The sequence below is a fragment of the Macrotis lagotis genome, chromosome X, assembly GCF_037893015.1.
Source record: "Macrotis lagotis isolate mMagLag1 chromosome X, bilby.v1.9.chrom.fasta, whole genome shotgun sequence".
Lineage (NCBI taxonomy): Eukaryota > Metazoa > Chordata > Mammalia > Peramelemorphia > Peramelidae > Macrotis > Macrotis lagotis.
The window spans coordinates 134,557,744-134,573,392 of record NC_133666.1 but is presented as its reverse complement, the minus strand read 5'-3'; the positions used below and the strand labels follow the sequence as shown (position 1 = coordinate 134,573,392).

Sequence of the window (15,649 nt, the reverse complement as noted above, 5' to 3'; positions counted from 1 at the left end):
TAAATTTGACTTAATTCTCTATATAATTGAAAATATATATAATACAATAATATCAGAGAAATTTGCTGTAAAAATTCACATTTATGATTACCCTGTCCCTTTCTCCTATTTTACCATTTATCCTCTCTCTGTCCTTCCTAAAAAATGTTTCTGACCACCACCTTCCTTCCATCTTTCTATCAGTTCCACCCCTTCTCTTATTCTTTCTCCTACTTCCCTCTAGTCTACAGTAAGAGATTTCTATACTCAATTGAGTGTATATGAGTCAATTCCAAATGAGAGTAAGTTCAAGCACAGCTTGCCACCTTTCCCCCACCTTGTTTTCCCCTCCACTGTAAGTTCTTTCGTGACTTCTATAAATTACTCCATTCTACTTCTCCCTTTTTCTAAAACATCCTCTTTCTCACCCTTTAATTTTTCTTTCATTTCATCATAGTCAACTCACACCCATGTCCATTATCTATATATTCTTCTAACTGCCCTAATAATGACAAAGTTCTTAGGAGTCACAGGTATCATCTTTTCATGTAGAGAACAGTTTGATCTTATTGAATTCTTTATGATTACTTCTTCTTGGGTTTTTTATGCTTCTCTTGGATCTTGTATTTGAAAATCACATTTTCTAGTCAGCTCTAGTCTTTTCATCAAGAATTCTTGAAAGTACCCTGTTTTAGTAAATATTCATTTTATTCCTGTTTTGCTTGGTAAATGATTCTATCTATAATCATAGCTCCTTTGCTGTTTGGAAGTCATATTTCCAAGCCCTCTGATCTTTTAATGTAGAAGTTGCTAAATCTTGTATTAGCCTGGCTATGACTCCATGATATTTGAATTATTTCTGACTGCTTGCAATATTTTCTCCTTGACCTGGAGGAGTATTCATTTTTTTCAGGAGGTACTTCCTTTATAAATGAATAAAAGTATTGAGCTGTCCAGTTATTTTATATACTTTCATTGAAAGTATCCTCAGAAATACTATTACAAGGACAGGATTTCAACATGTAGGGTGTTCAAGTGTCCAGAGGTCTGCCTTTTAGATGGTGGCAACAGTTTCACATCAGATTGTCACCTTCACTTGTTTGAATCGGTTTCTCCCTTTGTAAAACAATAATATTAGATGAAAAAAGCTTTGGGGGGTATCTTCTAAATCTAATTCAAACCTATCATGTGCCAGACCCTGACCTAGGTGCTGAGGAAAGAAAGAAAATGGGAAAGGGACTGAATCTGTGATTTTGCTGCAATATGGAATTCCCAGATGAGGAAACTTTACCAGTTTCTCAGCAGTTAATAATGTTTAGACAATTAACTACATCATTGAGAGGGTAAGTAACTTGCCCAGGGTCAGAGTCAGTATGTGTCACAGACAGGATTTCAAGTTGGGGTCTTCTTGGGGCGGCTAGGTGGTGCAGTGGATAGAGCACCACCGGCCCTGGAGTCAGGAGGACCTGAGTTCAAATGTGACCTCAGGCACTTAATAATTACCTAGCTGTGTCACCATGGGCAAGCTACTTAACCCCATTGCCTTAAATTAAAAAAAAAAGAAAACCTCAAGTCGGGTCTTCTCTCCAATGCTGGCTTTCTATTCACTTTGCAAAGATAACACCAGCTGCCCTGGCTATTAAAATTGAAATGAAGAAGTGCTTATACATACATTTACATATATATATACACATATGTGTATATATATATATATATATATATCTGTATTTGTTCTCAATGTATATAGTTTCAGAGGGCAGCTGGGTGATTCAGTTGGCCAGAGCACTGGCCTTGGAGCAGGAAGACCTGAGTTCAAACACAACCTTATGCTTAACAGCTGATCTTGGGCACGTCATTAACGCCGTTTGCCTCAGTTTCCTCATCTGTAAAATGAGCTGGAGAAGGAAATGTCACCCCATGAAGAGTCGGGCCGGACCGAACAACGGTCTCGTCTCCCATCCACGTGGGTACAGAATGCGGCCGGGGCGGGCTCTCCGGGCCGGGGGCTGGGGTGTCCCTAGCCGAGGTCCCCGGTGCCCACCGGGCATCACCGCCCTGGCACCCGAGGTGTTTTCGTTTTCTAAGTCTAAGAGAACATTTACCCAGAACTGAAGCGCGTGCCAGATGGCCCGGGAGGCGGGGCCAGCCGCCCCATTTCCCGGATGAGGAGGCCGAGGCGGGCGGCCCGGAAGGCGGGCCCAACCGCCCCATTTCCCGGTTGAGGAGGCCGAGGCGGATGGCAGCGGCGGCCCGGGCGGCGCCGGCTCCCAGCAGCCCCGGGCGGCGCCGGCTCCCAGCGGCCCCGGGCCCGGCCGCGCTCCCCCGCCCCCGCTGGCCGCGGCCGGAAGCGCGCCCCCGCGCCCCGAGCTGCCGCGGAGCCGCGCCGGCGCCGGGCCCACACGCGCGCGCGCGCTGCGGAGAGGTAAGGCCGCGCCCCGCGCCCCGCGGCCCTAGGCCCCGAAGCCCGGACCTCGCGTAGCGCGGCAGCCCGCCGCCCCCGGCCCGCTCTCCCTTCACAGCCCGGGACCCCCGCCGCCCCCCATCCCCAGGCCTCAGCCCCGCTCTCCGGGCCCTTCACTTTCCCCGCCTTCTGCCCCCCTCCAGGCCCACGGACCCCCGATCCTCCCCAGTAGGCCCGTCTGTGCCCAGGATCTTGTGCTGACGCCTCCGTGGTAGACCGGGCGGTTGATGCCCCCCACCTTCACACCCCTTTACCCGGTGTATGGCTCTTTTTTTTTTTAGGTTTCTGCAAGGCAAATGGAGTTAAGTGGCTTGCCCAAGGCCACACGGCCGGGTAATCATGAAGTGTCTGAGGTCGGATTTGAACTCGGGGCCTCCAGACTCCAGGGCCGGTGCATGGCTCTTAATCAATGCTGCTTGACTGACTGACCTGGGCTGGATAGCTCAGTCGGTGTTGGGGGGTTTTAAACACTCCTTCTACTGCTAACAAAAAAAAAACACAATGAAATCTGAAAAATTTAATGAGTAAACTGCAATCTCAGTCCTGGGGTAAAAAAAAAAAACAAAAACAGGTTTTATTTATGCCCCGGCTGTTAAGCAGAAGTATCTGGGGTGTTTTCACTCAAAACAAATAGTCCTTAAATGACTAAAGGCCTCTTAAGATTTAAATGAGGACAATTAAGATCAGTAGGAATCCACCAAAGTAATAAATTTATCCACTGAATTTTCAGAGGGGCGGGAACATAGAGATCTCTGAAGGGGGAGTTAAAGATGTCCCATGCCGCCCCTGCTGCTGACATCCTCTAATGGGACAAATCATCTTTCCACATTTTGCTTTCTTTGCATTGTGTGCCTGCCTATGTGAATATCTTATATCCACCCAATTAGGATGTTCCTTCTCAAGAGTTTACAGGGTGAAAAGTTCTGTTTCCAGTGCATCAGCTTTTAAATGGGCCCATTTGTGTCTCTTCCCTTATCGTATACTTCATTGTCCTCACCAAATAACGTTCATTTTTCAGCTCTTGTGGGTATCTGATAACAATTTTAGACTGCGGTGCTTATATGGTGTTCTTTTCTGTTATTTATTTTTAGCTGTCACTTAAATAACCCTGCCATGGAAGCCAGACCGGTTGTGACCTCAAAACAGAAGGTTGAAGTGGTCTGTGGTGTCCCAACCCAGGTGGTCTGCACAGCTTTCAGCAGTCACATCCTTGTGGTGGTGACCCAGTATGGAAAAATGGGTACCTTGGTCTCTCTGGAGCCCAGTTCAGTGGCCAATGATATCTGCAAGCCTGCAATCACTACAAGAGTGCTCCTTGGGCAAGATGAGGTAAAGTAGTCAATGGGGGATCACAGAGATTCAGGAGGAATCACTTATATGTTTTCAGGTGACTTTAGGGCTGCTGGATGTCTGAAATATTGATGCATCACTACTGAAGTGAATAAGTGTTATTTCCTTCTTTGTATGGCAATGTCTCCTGTGTTCTCAGTAAATACTATTGTCACTCATTCAGCCTTCTGTTCAAAAGAAGACAATATACTGTCTCCATAACTTGCATCTTTTTTTGCCTTACTCTGAAACTTCCCTAATATTGTGACTTAAAGAATGACTAACTGGACTTGTTCCATCCAGGAAAGATGATCAAATGAAGATCCCTTTGCAGACTAGCCTTTTCTCTAGCCTTCCCAAACTAAAGATAAGCAGGAGAGAACTGGGAATTGGAAGGCACTAGGAAAATATACTTAATGATGCTGCTTTATCAGTTTGTTTATGACTGGTTGTAGGTGTATGGCCATTGGCACTGAATCACTGCCACATCAGATTTAATGTATGGTAATTTAATAGTGGTGTAGGAAATCTGTCTCTGTTTCTAAATAAGTGATACTTAATAAAGATATTAAGAAGAAAGACACAACTTCTACTAAAATGACTATGTGATTTTTCTCCTTTCTTTGTTTCTCCAGCCCCTTATTCATGTCTTTGCAAAGAACCTAGTGACCTTTGTGTCTCAAGAAGCAGGAAACAAACCTATTCTCCTGGCTTTGGCCCTGAAGGACAAAAGTGTGGAAGGGGTGAAAGCCCTGAAAGAAGTGATTCGGAGTTGCCAGGTGTGGTGAAACAAGGCCCTGCCTGCCATCTGGATATTCCAGGGGAAAGCTCTTGAATCAAGAAATCATAACCCTTCCTCTGAAGGAACTTTTCATTTTTGCAGCTGAGAAAGAACTGTTATCACATCTCCAGACATACTTAGTTTTGTTTTCATACTAATATTGAGGGTGGGGAAATTTGTGAATGGTTTTCCATTGAGATCCACAGAATTGCATGCATTTGAAATTTGTAACAGGGACTCATCCTGCTGGATGGGATTCCTTGTGTTCTGTGTATAGCATCAGTTGCAGGAGGAATCCTCAGGCTTGTAGTAGTTAAGCTCATTTCACTTAATTTATCGCCTTTTTTTGATATAGTAAATTTCAATTGTACAAGCCCCTTTTGACTCTTACATTCCATAACTATGAATGTAATTAAGAGAACTCTAGATGTACAAAAACTTCTTTGATAGGGAATAATAGATAGTGACTCAAATTGTTCAAATAAATATTGGAAATTAGTCGTGACATTACAAAAAATTAAAATTTTTAGGTTCCACTTTTTTTCTCTCTTCCTAGGGCTCCTCTGAAGCCTCTGAATTAGTATTGAAAAGAAAAATAATCCAAAATTAAATGTTCTAATGAAGAATGACAGTTCTATATACATCAAGCATTACACAGGATCCTATATCATAGATCCAAAAGGAACTTCAGAGGCCATTTGGACCTACCTCCTTTACTTTTCAGATGAGAGAACTGAAACCAGTTGAGATAAAGTGAACCACTCAAGGTTTCATAAATAGTAAATGTTGGAGATAGGAATTGAACTCAGGTCTTATCCAGAGACAGTACCCATTCCACTGAATTAGCTACCTCTGGTTTCCATTTTCCTTTAATCCTTTTCCTCACTGAACCTTAGACATCTCAGACCCTTTCTTTATTGGTAGAGAAAGTAATGGCATAGAATGGTTGTGCCCAACAGCAGGAAGTTGAAAGCCAATAAATTGGGTTTTCTTTCTAATTAAAAGGGTTTTTTTTATAAGAAAATAGATGATGTAGGATGAGTGTCAGCAACTTGCTTTTCAGTCAAAACCCAGGCTTGTTGGGAACAGAATAAATGCACTTAATCTGACTTCAAACTACTGTCTTCTGTTCATAGGAAATCAAACAAGACTATATTCATAGAAATATATTAATAAGGAGCTTGACTTTAGAGAATTGGAAAAATATACCTCTCCCCTTTCATTACAGAAACCGGGCTAGAGGTGTAGGATGTTGCATTTATTGCCAGCTGCAGTGGACATTTTTGTCTTGAAATTTTTGCCACAAGGGCAGGGTTGACTGAGGAAGTAGGAAGATAGTCATAAATGAGTGTGATAAACAAAAAGCATCAATAATTTTTAACAGTATTGGTTATAAGTATCTGACCTCAATTCCTTTGTAAGGTCACAAAGCAATACTTGAAAATAAATTTGAAAATAATTTTCTCATAGAGTAAAGGCTTCTAAAATTCTCCTGGGATTGTCTTAGTTTTATAAAATGTTTCATGATGATGATAGGGAAGAACACATTAAACCACTGGTCCAGGGGAAAAATAATGGCAGATTTGCAGCAGTTGGGAACCAAGTAAAGCTGATTGTGTCTTTTGTTGGCCTATCTTTTGATTTCTGAATTTTGATTTGTTGTTTTGTATCTTTTGCTTTTCACCATAGAACCTTGACTTCTGTAACAAATGAAAGACTGAAATACCAGGTGGAACGTGTATCAGAGAGAAAAAGATATTTAGGCAAAGTTTGCTATCGTTGGTTTTCTAGGTTCTTGATTGGTATCTAAATGAAGGTTCCTAAGCCTGTTGTCCTTTTTTTAGATTTTAAAACTGTGACCATGAATCAAGGAAACTGTCTTTAAACAAGAGCTCTTGAAAGATAGTTACCCCTCCATGATTCTGACCTTTCTCATGGTTGTGGACCTGAAGCTGGAGTGCTCTTATTGGCTTCTGTTAGCCAGGTTTATTTACAGTCACCCAGAGTTGGATGGTCACCATTAAAAATGAAAACAAAGCCTGATACTGAATGCCTCAGTCTGTCAAACCAATGTCTTATTGCTCAACTCTGCCTTATAAATCAAGGCATGTGACTGGTGTGCAAAAGGCTCTTGGCCCCTAACTTCCATCACTGCTCAGCTCACAGCTGCTATAATTCAGAAGGTGAGATACATGAACCAATAAAGAGATCTATAAACCTGGCGGGTTCCACAGGAAGGAGCTGTCTGCATTTTAGAAATCGTTATTCCTTTAGCAGGAAAGACTGCATATGGTGCTTATCCAGTGATTAAACTGTAATTACAACTTCTAGCAGCTTTATGGCCAAGAGTAAATAATGAGAATTGGTCTAATTTTCTGTCCCCTATAAGCACTGTTGGTAGACTCAGGTTTATTTTTTTCTGGGCAATGCCCTTGGACAAACAGGGTGTGATTTGTCAAATAACTATTTTATGCTGAACTGCAAACCAGAACTCCTATTAGGCAGACCCAGCCACTCAGATACACATTTTAAAAAAAATAAGACATTGGGGATTAGGGTTCAGGGAACTGACTCTTAGTGGTCTGGGGACTCCCAAAGACAAAACAAATCTTCACATGTTGCCTTGATGGGCTTTCAAGCATCTTCTCTGAGTGTTTGGAAGAACCTTAGGACACCCAAACAAATTATGACAACACATGGAATAAAATAGAAAACACAGGGAGGTAGGCTGAGAGTGTGTTGGCTTTTGTTATTTGTTTGGAACATCAAGGTGAAATTGGAAATCAGAAGAACAATGACCAGATAAGTGACGAGAATGATGGGCTGGATCGATGGGAATGAAATGAAAAAAAAAAAACCTGAATGATGTGGAAGATGACCACAGAAAGGTTTTCTGTCATCTTGGTTTTATAGTTTGGCATCACAGTAAGAAAAATAGAGGACAAATTGTGTCTATGTGTGGATGAAGGATAGATTCGGTCTAAAGTGAGAATTCATAAATTCCAGAGAGACTATGAAAAGGTAGCTGTAGAAGTTTGAGAACTTTTCAGAAAATAGCATAATCTCTTAACTTTTTATGAGGATTTTGCTAGTTTGTGTTACAGAACTCTGATGGAAATGAGTGAGGTTTTGAATTATTGCAGTGAATAGCAGCAAAAAACTAGGTTATTTGGGGGGGGGGGATGGACCTCTCAGAAGTTGGGTTGAAAGAGCTAGATGGGGGAAGCTAGGTGGCATAGTGGATAGAGCATTGGCCCTGGAGTAAGGAGGACCTGAGTTCAAATCCAACCTTAGACACTTGGCAATTGCCTAGCTGTGTGACCTTGGGCAAGCCACTTAACCCCATTGCCTTGCAGAAACCTTAAAAAAAAAACAGCTAGATGACTTAGTGTTTAGAGCATCAGCCTAGAGTTAAGAAGGCCTGCATTCAAATCCAACCTCAGACTCATAGTTGGGTGACCTTGGCCAAGTCACCTACCTTCTGCTTGCTTCAGTCTCATCTGAAGAAAAAAAGGGAATAGCATCTACCTCCCAAGGTTGCTGTGAAGATCAAATGAGATGAAAGATGTGAAGGACTTTAGCATAGTGCTGGGAACTTAGTAAATGCTAAATAAATGTGGGCTATTATTATTCTTAAGTCATACTCTTCAGTGAGAGGAGAAATGTGATGTCTTGGAATGGGGGAGGGAGGGTAGAGGAGCAAATCAAAAGAAAAAAGACTGGTTTCGAAGGAGAAAAGAGTCGAACTTACAAAGGCTTCTGGCAGAAAAAGTTATTTGTGCCCATATTGGAGGGTACAGGATATGTTGGTTAGCACCAATAAAGAAATAAAACTCCTCCTGACCCCCTTTAGGAGCTTCCCGTTTTTTGTTGTTTTTTAAGAAGCAGCATGCTACGGATAAGTGATCCTCAAATAACTTGAGAGAGGAAGAGAAATGTATATAGGAGAGAATGCAGCAGACTGGGCAAATTTGACAGGCTCCAGGTACTGTAGCCTGGCCCAGACAAAGATAGGGACTTGAACTGGAAAGTGAGAGGAGGAAGACTTGGAGGAGTGCAGGAGAGGAAGGAGGGACTTGGGTTTGGGCAGGGTGGAGCTGGATGTACCTGTAAACTCTAAGAGGTTCTAGGCTGGGAGGAGTTTGGTGCTTAGGGGAAAAGCAGAAACTTTCCTGGGAGTCCTGTATGGAGCAGAAGCCAGTGGAGAGGGCACTAGGGCTGCCCCTTGGGAGAAAGCAGGGGATAGTTTGAGTGGGAACCTGGAGCTTCAGGTGAGCGATTCAGATTAGGATTCCCCTCCCCTGGATCCCTTCTACAGTAATGTAGGGTCTGGCATTACCCCTCAAAGAGCTGGGAGAGGCAATCAGACTGGAGCCAGAAACCAACCAGTAAGGTGAGTTTACTACCAGGGAGAGACGTACCAGGAAAGGGGATGGCTTTTGAGTTAACTGGGTGGATCTGGTTGGCTACCTCACTACTATTCCCTGAATCTTTGATCCTAGGACTTAATAGATGTTTGTATAATGGAAATATAGATGGCAGGGAGGAGAGAAGAGAACTCCCTGGAGAGTCTTTACCCAAATCAGAGCTAAGAAAAATCACTACTAAGATCCAGATGGGCCAACTGTCTACATGCCAGTTCTTCCTGACTGGGCCCCAAGCCAAACTTGAGAACTAACCCCTCATTTCCACCCTGTTTACAAAGAAGTTTTCCCAAACTCATTGATTTTCTAGATAATCTAACTACCTTGGATAGGTGGGAAAGGTACATCTCCTTACTCCCTGTCATCCACACCCAGAGATGCAAGTAAGAACAAGTCCTGGGGCACCCTCCTTGAAAATTGACAAGTTCCTGGAGCAGAACTATCTGCTTTTAGATGTGGATTGGGAAAATGCCCTTTATGAATGAGAGCAGAAGACTGAGACAGAAAGAGGGAAAGTTCATTTGGAAAGAAGAGTATAGGAGAGATAAAGACAAAAAAAAAAATGGAGAAGAGTAGGGAAAGAATAGGTCACAACGTAAAAGGTGTCCCCAGACAAAAGGGAAAAAGTATGTCCCTACAACAAGGAGGTACATTGGTCACTGGTTTTATTCATCCTTTTTTTCCCCCAGAGGAGGTGAGAAAGTAGCAGATTGAGGGCTGAGTATATGGAAACTGAGCTCAATGGAGAAGTCTAAGATTTGCTTGTGATAAATGGAAGGCAAGGAAACCTGAAAATAGTCATAGCTCTTTGTAGAGCACTAAGGGCTGTTTGCTCCAAGCCCCAGAACAGTAGGAGATTTAGTTTTCCCTCCTCACCCCATAGAATAAGTTCTTTTTCCATTTCCTCAAATGAGACCTTAGATGTCCATATACATAGTTTTTCAATCCAGTTTGATGATGGTGCTGGTGACTTATTTATATAGAGATAAGAAGAGGTCTTGGTACAAAGTAACATATGAAAAAATCAAGATTTGAAGCCAGGTTCCCTGACTTCCAAATCTAGCACTTCTTCCATTAGCCAAAACTTAGGGAGGGCTAAATGGAAGTAGCTCTGAGTAGGAGAATATCAGTCTCCAAATTGGGTACATAACCGAACTTCCAGTTCTTAGTCTTTAAGTGAAATGGAAAAAAATTCTAGATTTGCACTCAAAAGAGCTGGGTTCAAATTCTATATTAATTACTTATTGCCTAGGTGACCTTAGGCAGGTTAATATCTTTGGGACTCAGTTTCCCTATCTATAAAATTAGGAGAGTGGATTAGATGAACTGTAAAATTCCTGCCATTTTTTTTAGGTTTTTGCAAGGCAAATGGAGTTAAGTGGCTTGCCCAAGGCCACACAGCTAGGTAATTAAGTGCCTGAGACCAGATTTGAACCCAGGTACTCCTGACTCCAGGGCCAGTGCTTTATCCACTGCACCACCTAGCTGCCCCAAGTTCCTGCCAATTTTAACTTTATAATCCTTGGAAAAGATTGAGAAAGGATGTGGAAAGCCCATCCACTAAAGGACAAAGATAGATCTCAATCATAATCAAATTGATCAATCAATAGGTAATTATTGGTTGTTTAATATTAATCACAGTTCCTATGACAGGGCAGGGTAGTGGAAGTGGAAGACAAAGTGTCATACTGAGCTCCTAGAGAGTAGGGATTGATTTTTTTCTTTTCTTTATATCTTAGCTCAGTCCACAGTCTGACAATCCATCAAGTTGCATTAATGGGGAGTCCCTTTCCTCCAGGAACTCATATTCTAATGAAATGAAGTAGGTGCTTTAAGAACTGCTAATGTAGTTGAAATCCCTATTGACTGAGCCTTTGGGTTTTGAAGATCCAGGTAACCTAAGGGAACACTTGAGTCTTTATCTTCATTCTTTTTCCATATTTGTAGTCTTCTATCCCTAGCTTCATACCCAGACTTCAGTCTCACTAACTACCCACCTGCATTGAAACATTCCACGTTCAGTGACAAAAAAGAAGTCCTAGAACAGGAAACAATCTATGGAGCTACCCAGGTTAGCTCCAAGAGAGCTAACAGGGAGGCTGAAGGTTTTGGGTTTTGTTTTTTAAAGAGAAAGTAATATCTTACCAGTTAAGCCCTTTTATCTGGGCAATTAACCACAGAAAGAGAAATCAAGGTCTGAGAAGGCTGGAGGCCAGGAGCCAATTTTCAAAAGTAGCAAAAAGAATATATCAATGAATTCTTCTTGTGACAAGAGCAGAGGTTTAGAGTAAGTTTAGAAGAGGGGATAAAAATACAGTAATTGGAATAGTTAAAAGGCAGTGTTGCTGGGTCAGCTGGTCAAATGTACAACTATGAATGGTCAAGGTAGATACAGCTTGGCTATTTAGAATGGGCTGGACAGTGTCACAAACACCTTAGAACTGGGTGAGCCAAAAATCTCTCTTGGGCACTAGTTGATTGTCTGGGGGTCAGGAAAAAACATTGATTAATTGTCTAAGTGTATCGGCAACCATCTCCTGAGAGCTTGGTTCAAGGACTGGGAGCAGGAAGGACTTTAAGGTAGATTGGCTGGATTCCTGAATAGATGGGGCTGGTCCTTTGTCTCTGTGACCAGGGAGGGGCTTTGTCAGACCACTGGGTCCAATTTAGATGAAATCTGACCAAAAGCTCTTAGTGGCGCCCTCCCCCTTGAGTGGGTGTGGGACCTGACTTATTCTCTTCATCTCAAGCATTCATCTTTACCTGGTCTCGGTGATTTTCAGAGTTTGCAGACAGCCTGCCTGGGGAAAATGGCCCTTGTGCAAGGGAGTGTCTAGGGTTTCATTCTTTCTTTTGGTGCTTTCTGAATGGTTAGACTCTCACCTGCTCTCTCCCCAGGGGCACCATTTTCTAGTCCCCACACTTTCCCAAACCCAGTTTGCTTTTGTTCATTGTGAGTGGTTCTTGGCAAGACCTCCACTCTTCTCTGGGTTGCAGTTACTAAACTGGGAAGCTGGACCCGAGGAGGAGAAAGGAGAAATGCCACAGCACCAGGGGCCTCTCAACTCATCCACCTTGTTGCTGATTGGTAGATAATTCTCCCAAATTTGAGGTCAGATCCCTTGGGAGAGAAAGAGAATGACTTATTTCTCAGGGAAAGAGAATTTTACCAGAGCTTAGACTCCAGGGAAGAATTTTCACTGGCTAAAGTTGGTACAGGGATGAAGTAGGTTGGTCAGTCTGCCCTTGACTCCACATTGCTATTGAACTCTGGCCACTGGATTGACAAAGTGTCTCTGGCAAATTACAGGGATTAACAACAACAACAACAATACCAATAATAATAATAATATTTATGGCAGAGGTCATTAACCTGTGTGTGGGTCATGGACTTCTCTGGCAGGCTAGAGTCTATTCCAGAATAATATTTTAAAATGTATACATATATATATATATAAGGTTACAAAGAAAACCAGTCATATTGAAATATAATTATCAATTAAAAATAAAGTTCACAGACCCCAGGTTGAGAACCCCTCATTTACATTATTATTATCTTACTGTTATCATTATAAGGTTTATATTATTATCTCATTTGAGTCTCACAGCAACATATAGAGATGAGTATTATTATTATTCATTATTATTCACATTTTATAGATGAGAAACTAAGACCCAGAGAAGTTAAGTAACTAGCCCTGGGTCATCCTGTTGGTTAAGTGTCAGAGACAGAATTTGAATGCTAGTCTTACCACATCATTTAGCTAGAGAAAAACTGGTAGTGTTTTAAACAAAAAAATTAACTAAGGTTCATATATAACCATTATCAGCTAATCACGACTGAGATTGATTACCTGGAACAACTGTCATCCTTTTTTTACATCTGTCTCAGCTCTGCCACCAAATATACTTAAAAAAACCAAAAACATCAAACTTGATGTGACCTTGAACAAATGAATTAACCTCTCAGGTCCTGTCTCTTCATCCTTAAAAAGATATTAGACTAGATGACCTCTGGGGTCCTTACCATCTCTTAGATGCATGATCCTATGCTTTTTTCCTTGACCACTGCCACACTCGGCCAGATTTCTGGCTAACTATCTTTCTGGTCATTCTCTGATCAAAGCTGCCTGATGATGTTCATTTGTAACCAGATTTCACCCGGCTAAAAATTTTAGCAGAGTCTAGATAATTTCTCCATCCAATTTGATCTGTCCCAAGCCCTGCACCTCACAAAGGATGGACATTTATCTTGTTCCACAGCCTTTCACCCATGTGGTAGACATGCTGAACTTCAAACCAGGAAGGAGCTGGGTTTGAATCCTGTCTCAAGACACTAGCTATGTGAGGCAGTGAAACTGAATCTCTCTGGGCCTCAATCTCCTTCCCTGTAAAATGAGAAGGTGATGTCAAAGGTCCCTTTTAGCTCTAAATCTCTGGTCTTGCAGAAGGGATCCTTGCAGTTGGTTGTTGGCCAACTCAATCAGGAGATGATGTAGACTACATTTATGGCAAAGAACTAGAGATGGAGGGAGATGGAGTGAGGTTTCAAGGCTGACTCCAGCTCATTCATTTGTACCTGTGGCTCCAGGCTTGATTGGAAGAATACTGAGAAGTAGTCCTCCGCCCAAATAAAGTTCTTGGGCAGATCTGTCTTTGATGTGTTGTGTTGCCATAATTTACTTTTTTGGGATTAAACATTGCCCTTTCCTTGGGGTCATCTTTTAAAAATACAAATATACTGAGGAAAAGTTAACTATTACATTCTAATATGAAAGTATAAGTGCTCTTATCAGATGACTTCATTCCCTAGCAGGAAAGAGCATTACAGCCTGGGAGCTGAGGTTGGGGGGAGGGGATGGGGATGGAGAGAGAAGGAGGAAAGAATTCTAGTAGGAGTCTAATGGCATCAAATATGCAGGTATAATATTTTTAACTTCAGTTGAACAGTGGCAAAGTAGTATAATAGATAGACTATAAGATTTGGTGTGAGGAAGATCCAAGTTCAAATTCTGTATAAGTACTATGTAATTCTAGGCAAGTAATTTAACCTTTGGTTTCCTCATCTGTTAAATGAGGACACTAGACTGGGTGGCCATCGAGCTATCTCTTCCAGCTTAGCAGCTATAATTCTTTTGTTTGTTTGTTTGCTTGTTTTTGCAAGACAATGGGGCTGTGACTTGCCCAAGGTCACACAGCCAGGCAATTATTAAGTGTTTGAGGTCATATTTGAACTCAGGTTCTCCTGATTCCAGGGCTGGTGCTCTAGCCACTGTGCTGTCCTCAGCCCCTGTAATGGTAAGGCCTAATTTTTGAGATGCTAAAAACCAATAGAATGTGAACTCTTAGAGACCATAAATTGTTTTTTTATTTTATTGTTGGTTTATAATAGTTCCAGTGTGCATGTATCTTATTTGAGTCTCATAACAACCAGGAGGGTGGGTGTTGTTTTTAAAAACTCTCATTTTACAGTTAAGGAAACTGAGGCAAACAGAGGTTAAGTGTTTTGTCCAGGGTCATCTAGCAAGTAGTGTCAGGCAGGATTTGAATGTTAGTCTTCCTGATTATTATGTCACCTAGCTAGGGAAAAAAAGATGGTAGGGAGTAAAATCAGGAGTAAGAGCTTAATACACAATTATAAATGAAGTCTCATTTAAGTGTCTCTAGCCAAGCAACCTAAATTTTTTATTCCTAAATATAGCTATAAATCTGCTTGAACTACTCAAACTCTGTTAAGATGAAAGAAAAACGCCTGCATAAAAATAGCTAGCATTTATGTGTTGCTTTCAGGTTTGCAAAGTTATTTTCATTTGATCTTCACATGCCTATGAGAGAAATGCTTTTATTATTCTCATTTTTATAGATGAAGTAATTGACTCTGAAGCATTTAAGTAATTTCCCCAGAGTCATCTAGCTAATAAGTACCTGAGGCAGGATTTGAACACAGGTTCTTTGACCTTTGAGCCTATGTTCTTTTCAGTATATCTTGAAGAATAAATTTCAAAGTTAACCTAGAACCTTATTTAAGGACACTCAAATCCCTACAGGATAGCTCCCAATAACTGGGCCACATTCTTAAGATCTATAACTTAAGATATACACCAAACTGACTGGGACTTTTCTTCGGGATAAAACTACCCTGATGACCAGTCTAATAACCAATTGCAGTTGCCTGTGCTGTGACCTAAAGCCCCTGCTCTTTCCCTTCTGACTCTCCAAGTACAGATCATAGGCCCAGTATATATCATCAGCTGCCCTAAACTGGCCAGTCTCCTGACACAGCTGGCTTCTAATTATGTCACAAGGACAGGGACCCTGGCTCAACCTGCCACAGAGGTTTTCCTTTTTAATCAGTTTTGTTATAAACCATTAATTAAGTTTGACAACAGCAGTTGTTCCCTTTTGGAATGGAAATCCACAGTGGCTGGAGTGGTTCAGGTGTGTGCTGCTCTGGCCAGCATCAATCTGGGAAGACAGATTTTTTTGAGAGGTTTCTCTCAGTTTCTAAAGAGCATGCATTCTGTCTTAAGCCACCCATATCTAAAGGATTTGCAAGGAAGCTGGTCACTTGTGCCTCACAGGCGGGATCTGGGGTTCTGTTGGAGCTGGGCAGGACCTAACCAGAAGAAGGTGAATATAATAAACACAGCCTTCCTGTTTACCTGTCAGATAATC

The 15,649-nt window shown here is 41.8% G+C and overlaps 2 protein-coding genes across 3 annotated transcripts in view; both read left to right on the top strand.

Moving 5' to 3' along the window:
• Positions 1 to 2,369: 2,369 nt before the first annotated feature.
• On the top strand, positions 2,370 to 5,423 carry PSMG3 (proteasome assembly chaperone 3). The gene is made up of 3 exons (XM_074201829.1): positions 2,370 to 2,401; positions 3,532 to 3,769; positions 4,405 to 5,423. The coding sequence occupies exons 2-3, from the start codon at positions 3,554 to 3,556 to the stop codon at positions 4,555 to 4,557; spliced, it is 369 nt and encodes a 122-aa protein (XP_074057930.1). The 5' UTR covers positions 2,370 to 2,401; positions 3,532 to 3,553; the 3' UTR covers positions 4,558 to 5,423.
• Positions 5,424 to 8,641: 3,218 nt separating this feature from the next.
• TMEM184A (transmembrane protein 184A) overlaps positions 8,642 to 15,649 on the top strand; it is a 56,115-nt gene continuing 49,107 nt past the window's right edge. For both annotated transcript variants that reach the window (XM_074201824.1, XM_074201825.1), the window contains exon 1: positions 8,642 to 8,943. The gene's annotated coding sequence lies outside the window, so the exon portion shown is untranslated. The remainder of the gene's footprint in view (positions 8,944 to 15,649) is intronic.

Coding starts and splice junctions, on each gene's coding strand:
- PSMG3 (XM_074201829.1), top strand. CDS start 3,554: ATGGAAGCCAGACCGGTTGTGACCTCAAAACAGAAGGTTGAAGTGGTC. Junction 3,770..4,404: donor TGCTCCTTGGGCAAGATGAG/GTAAAGTAGTCA, acceptor TTGTTTCTCCAG/CCCCTTATTCATGTCTTTGC.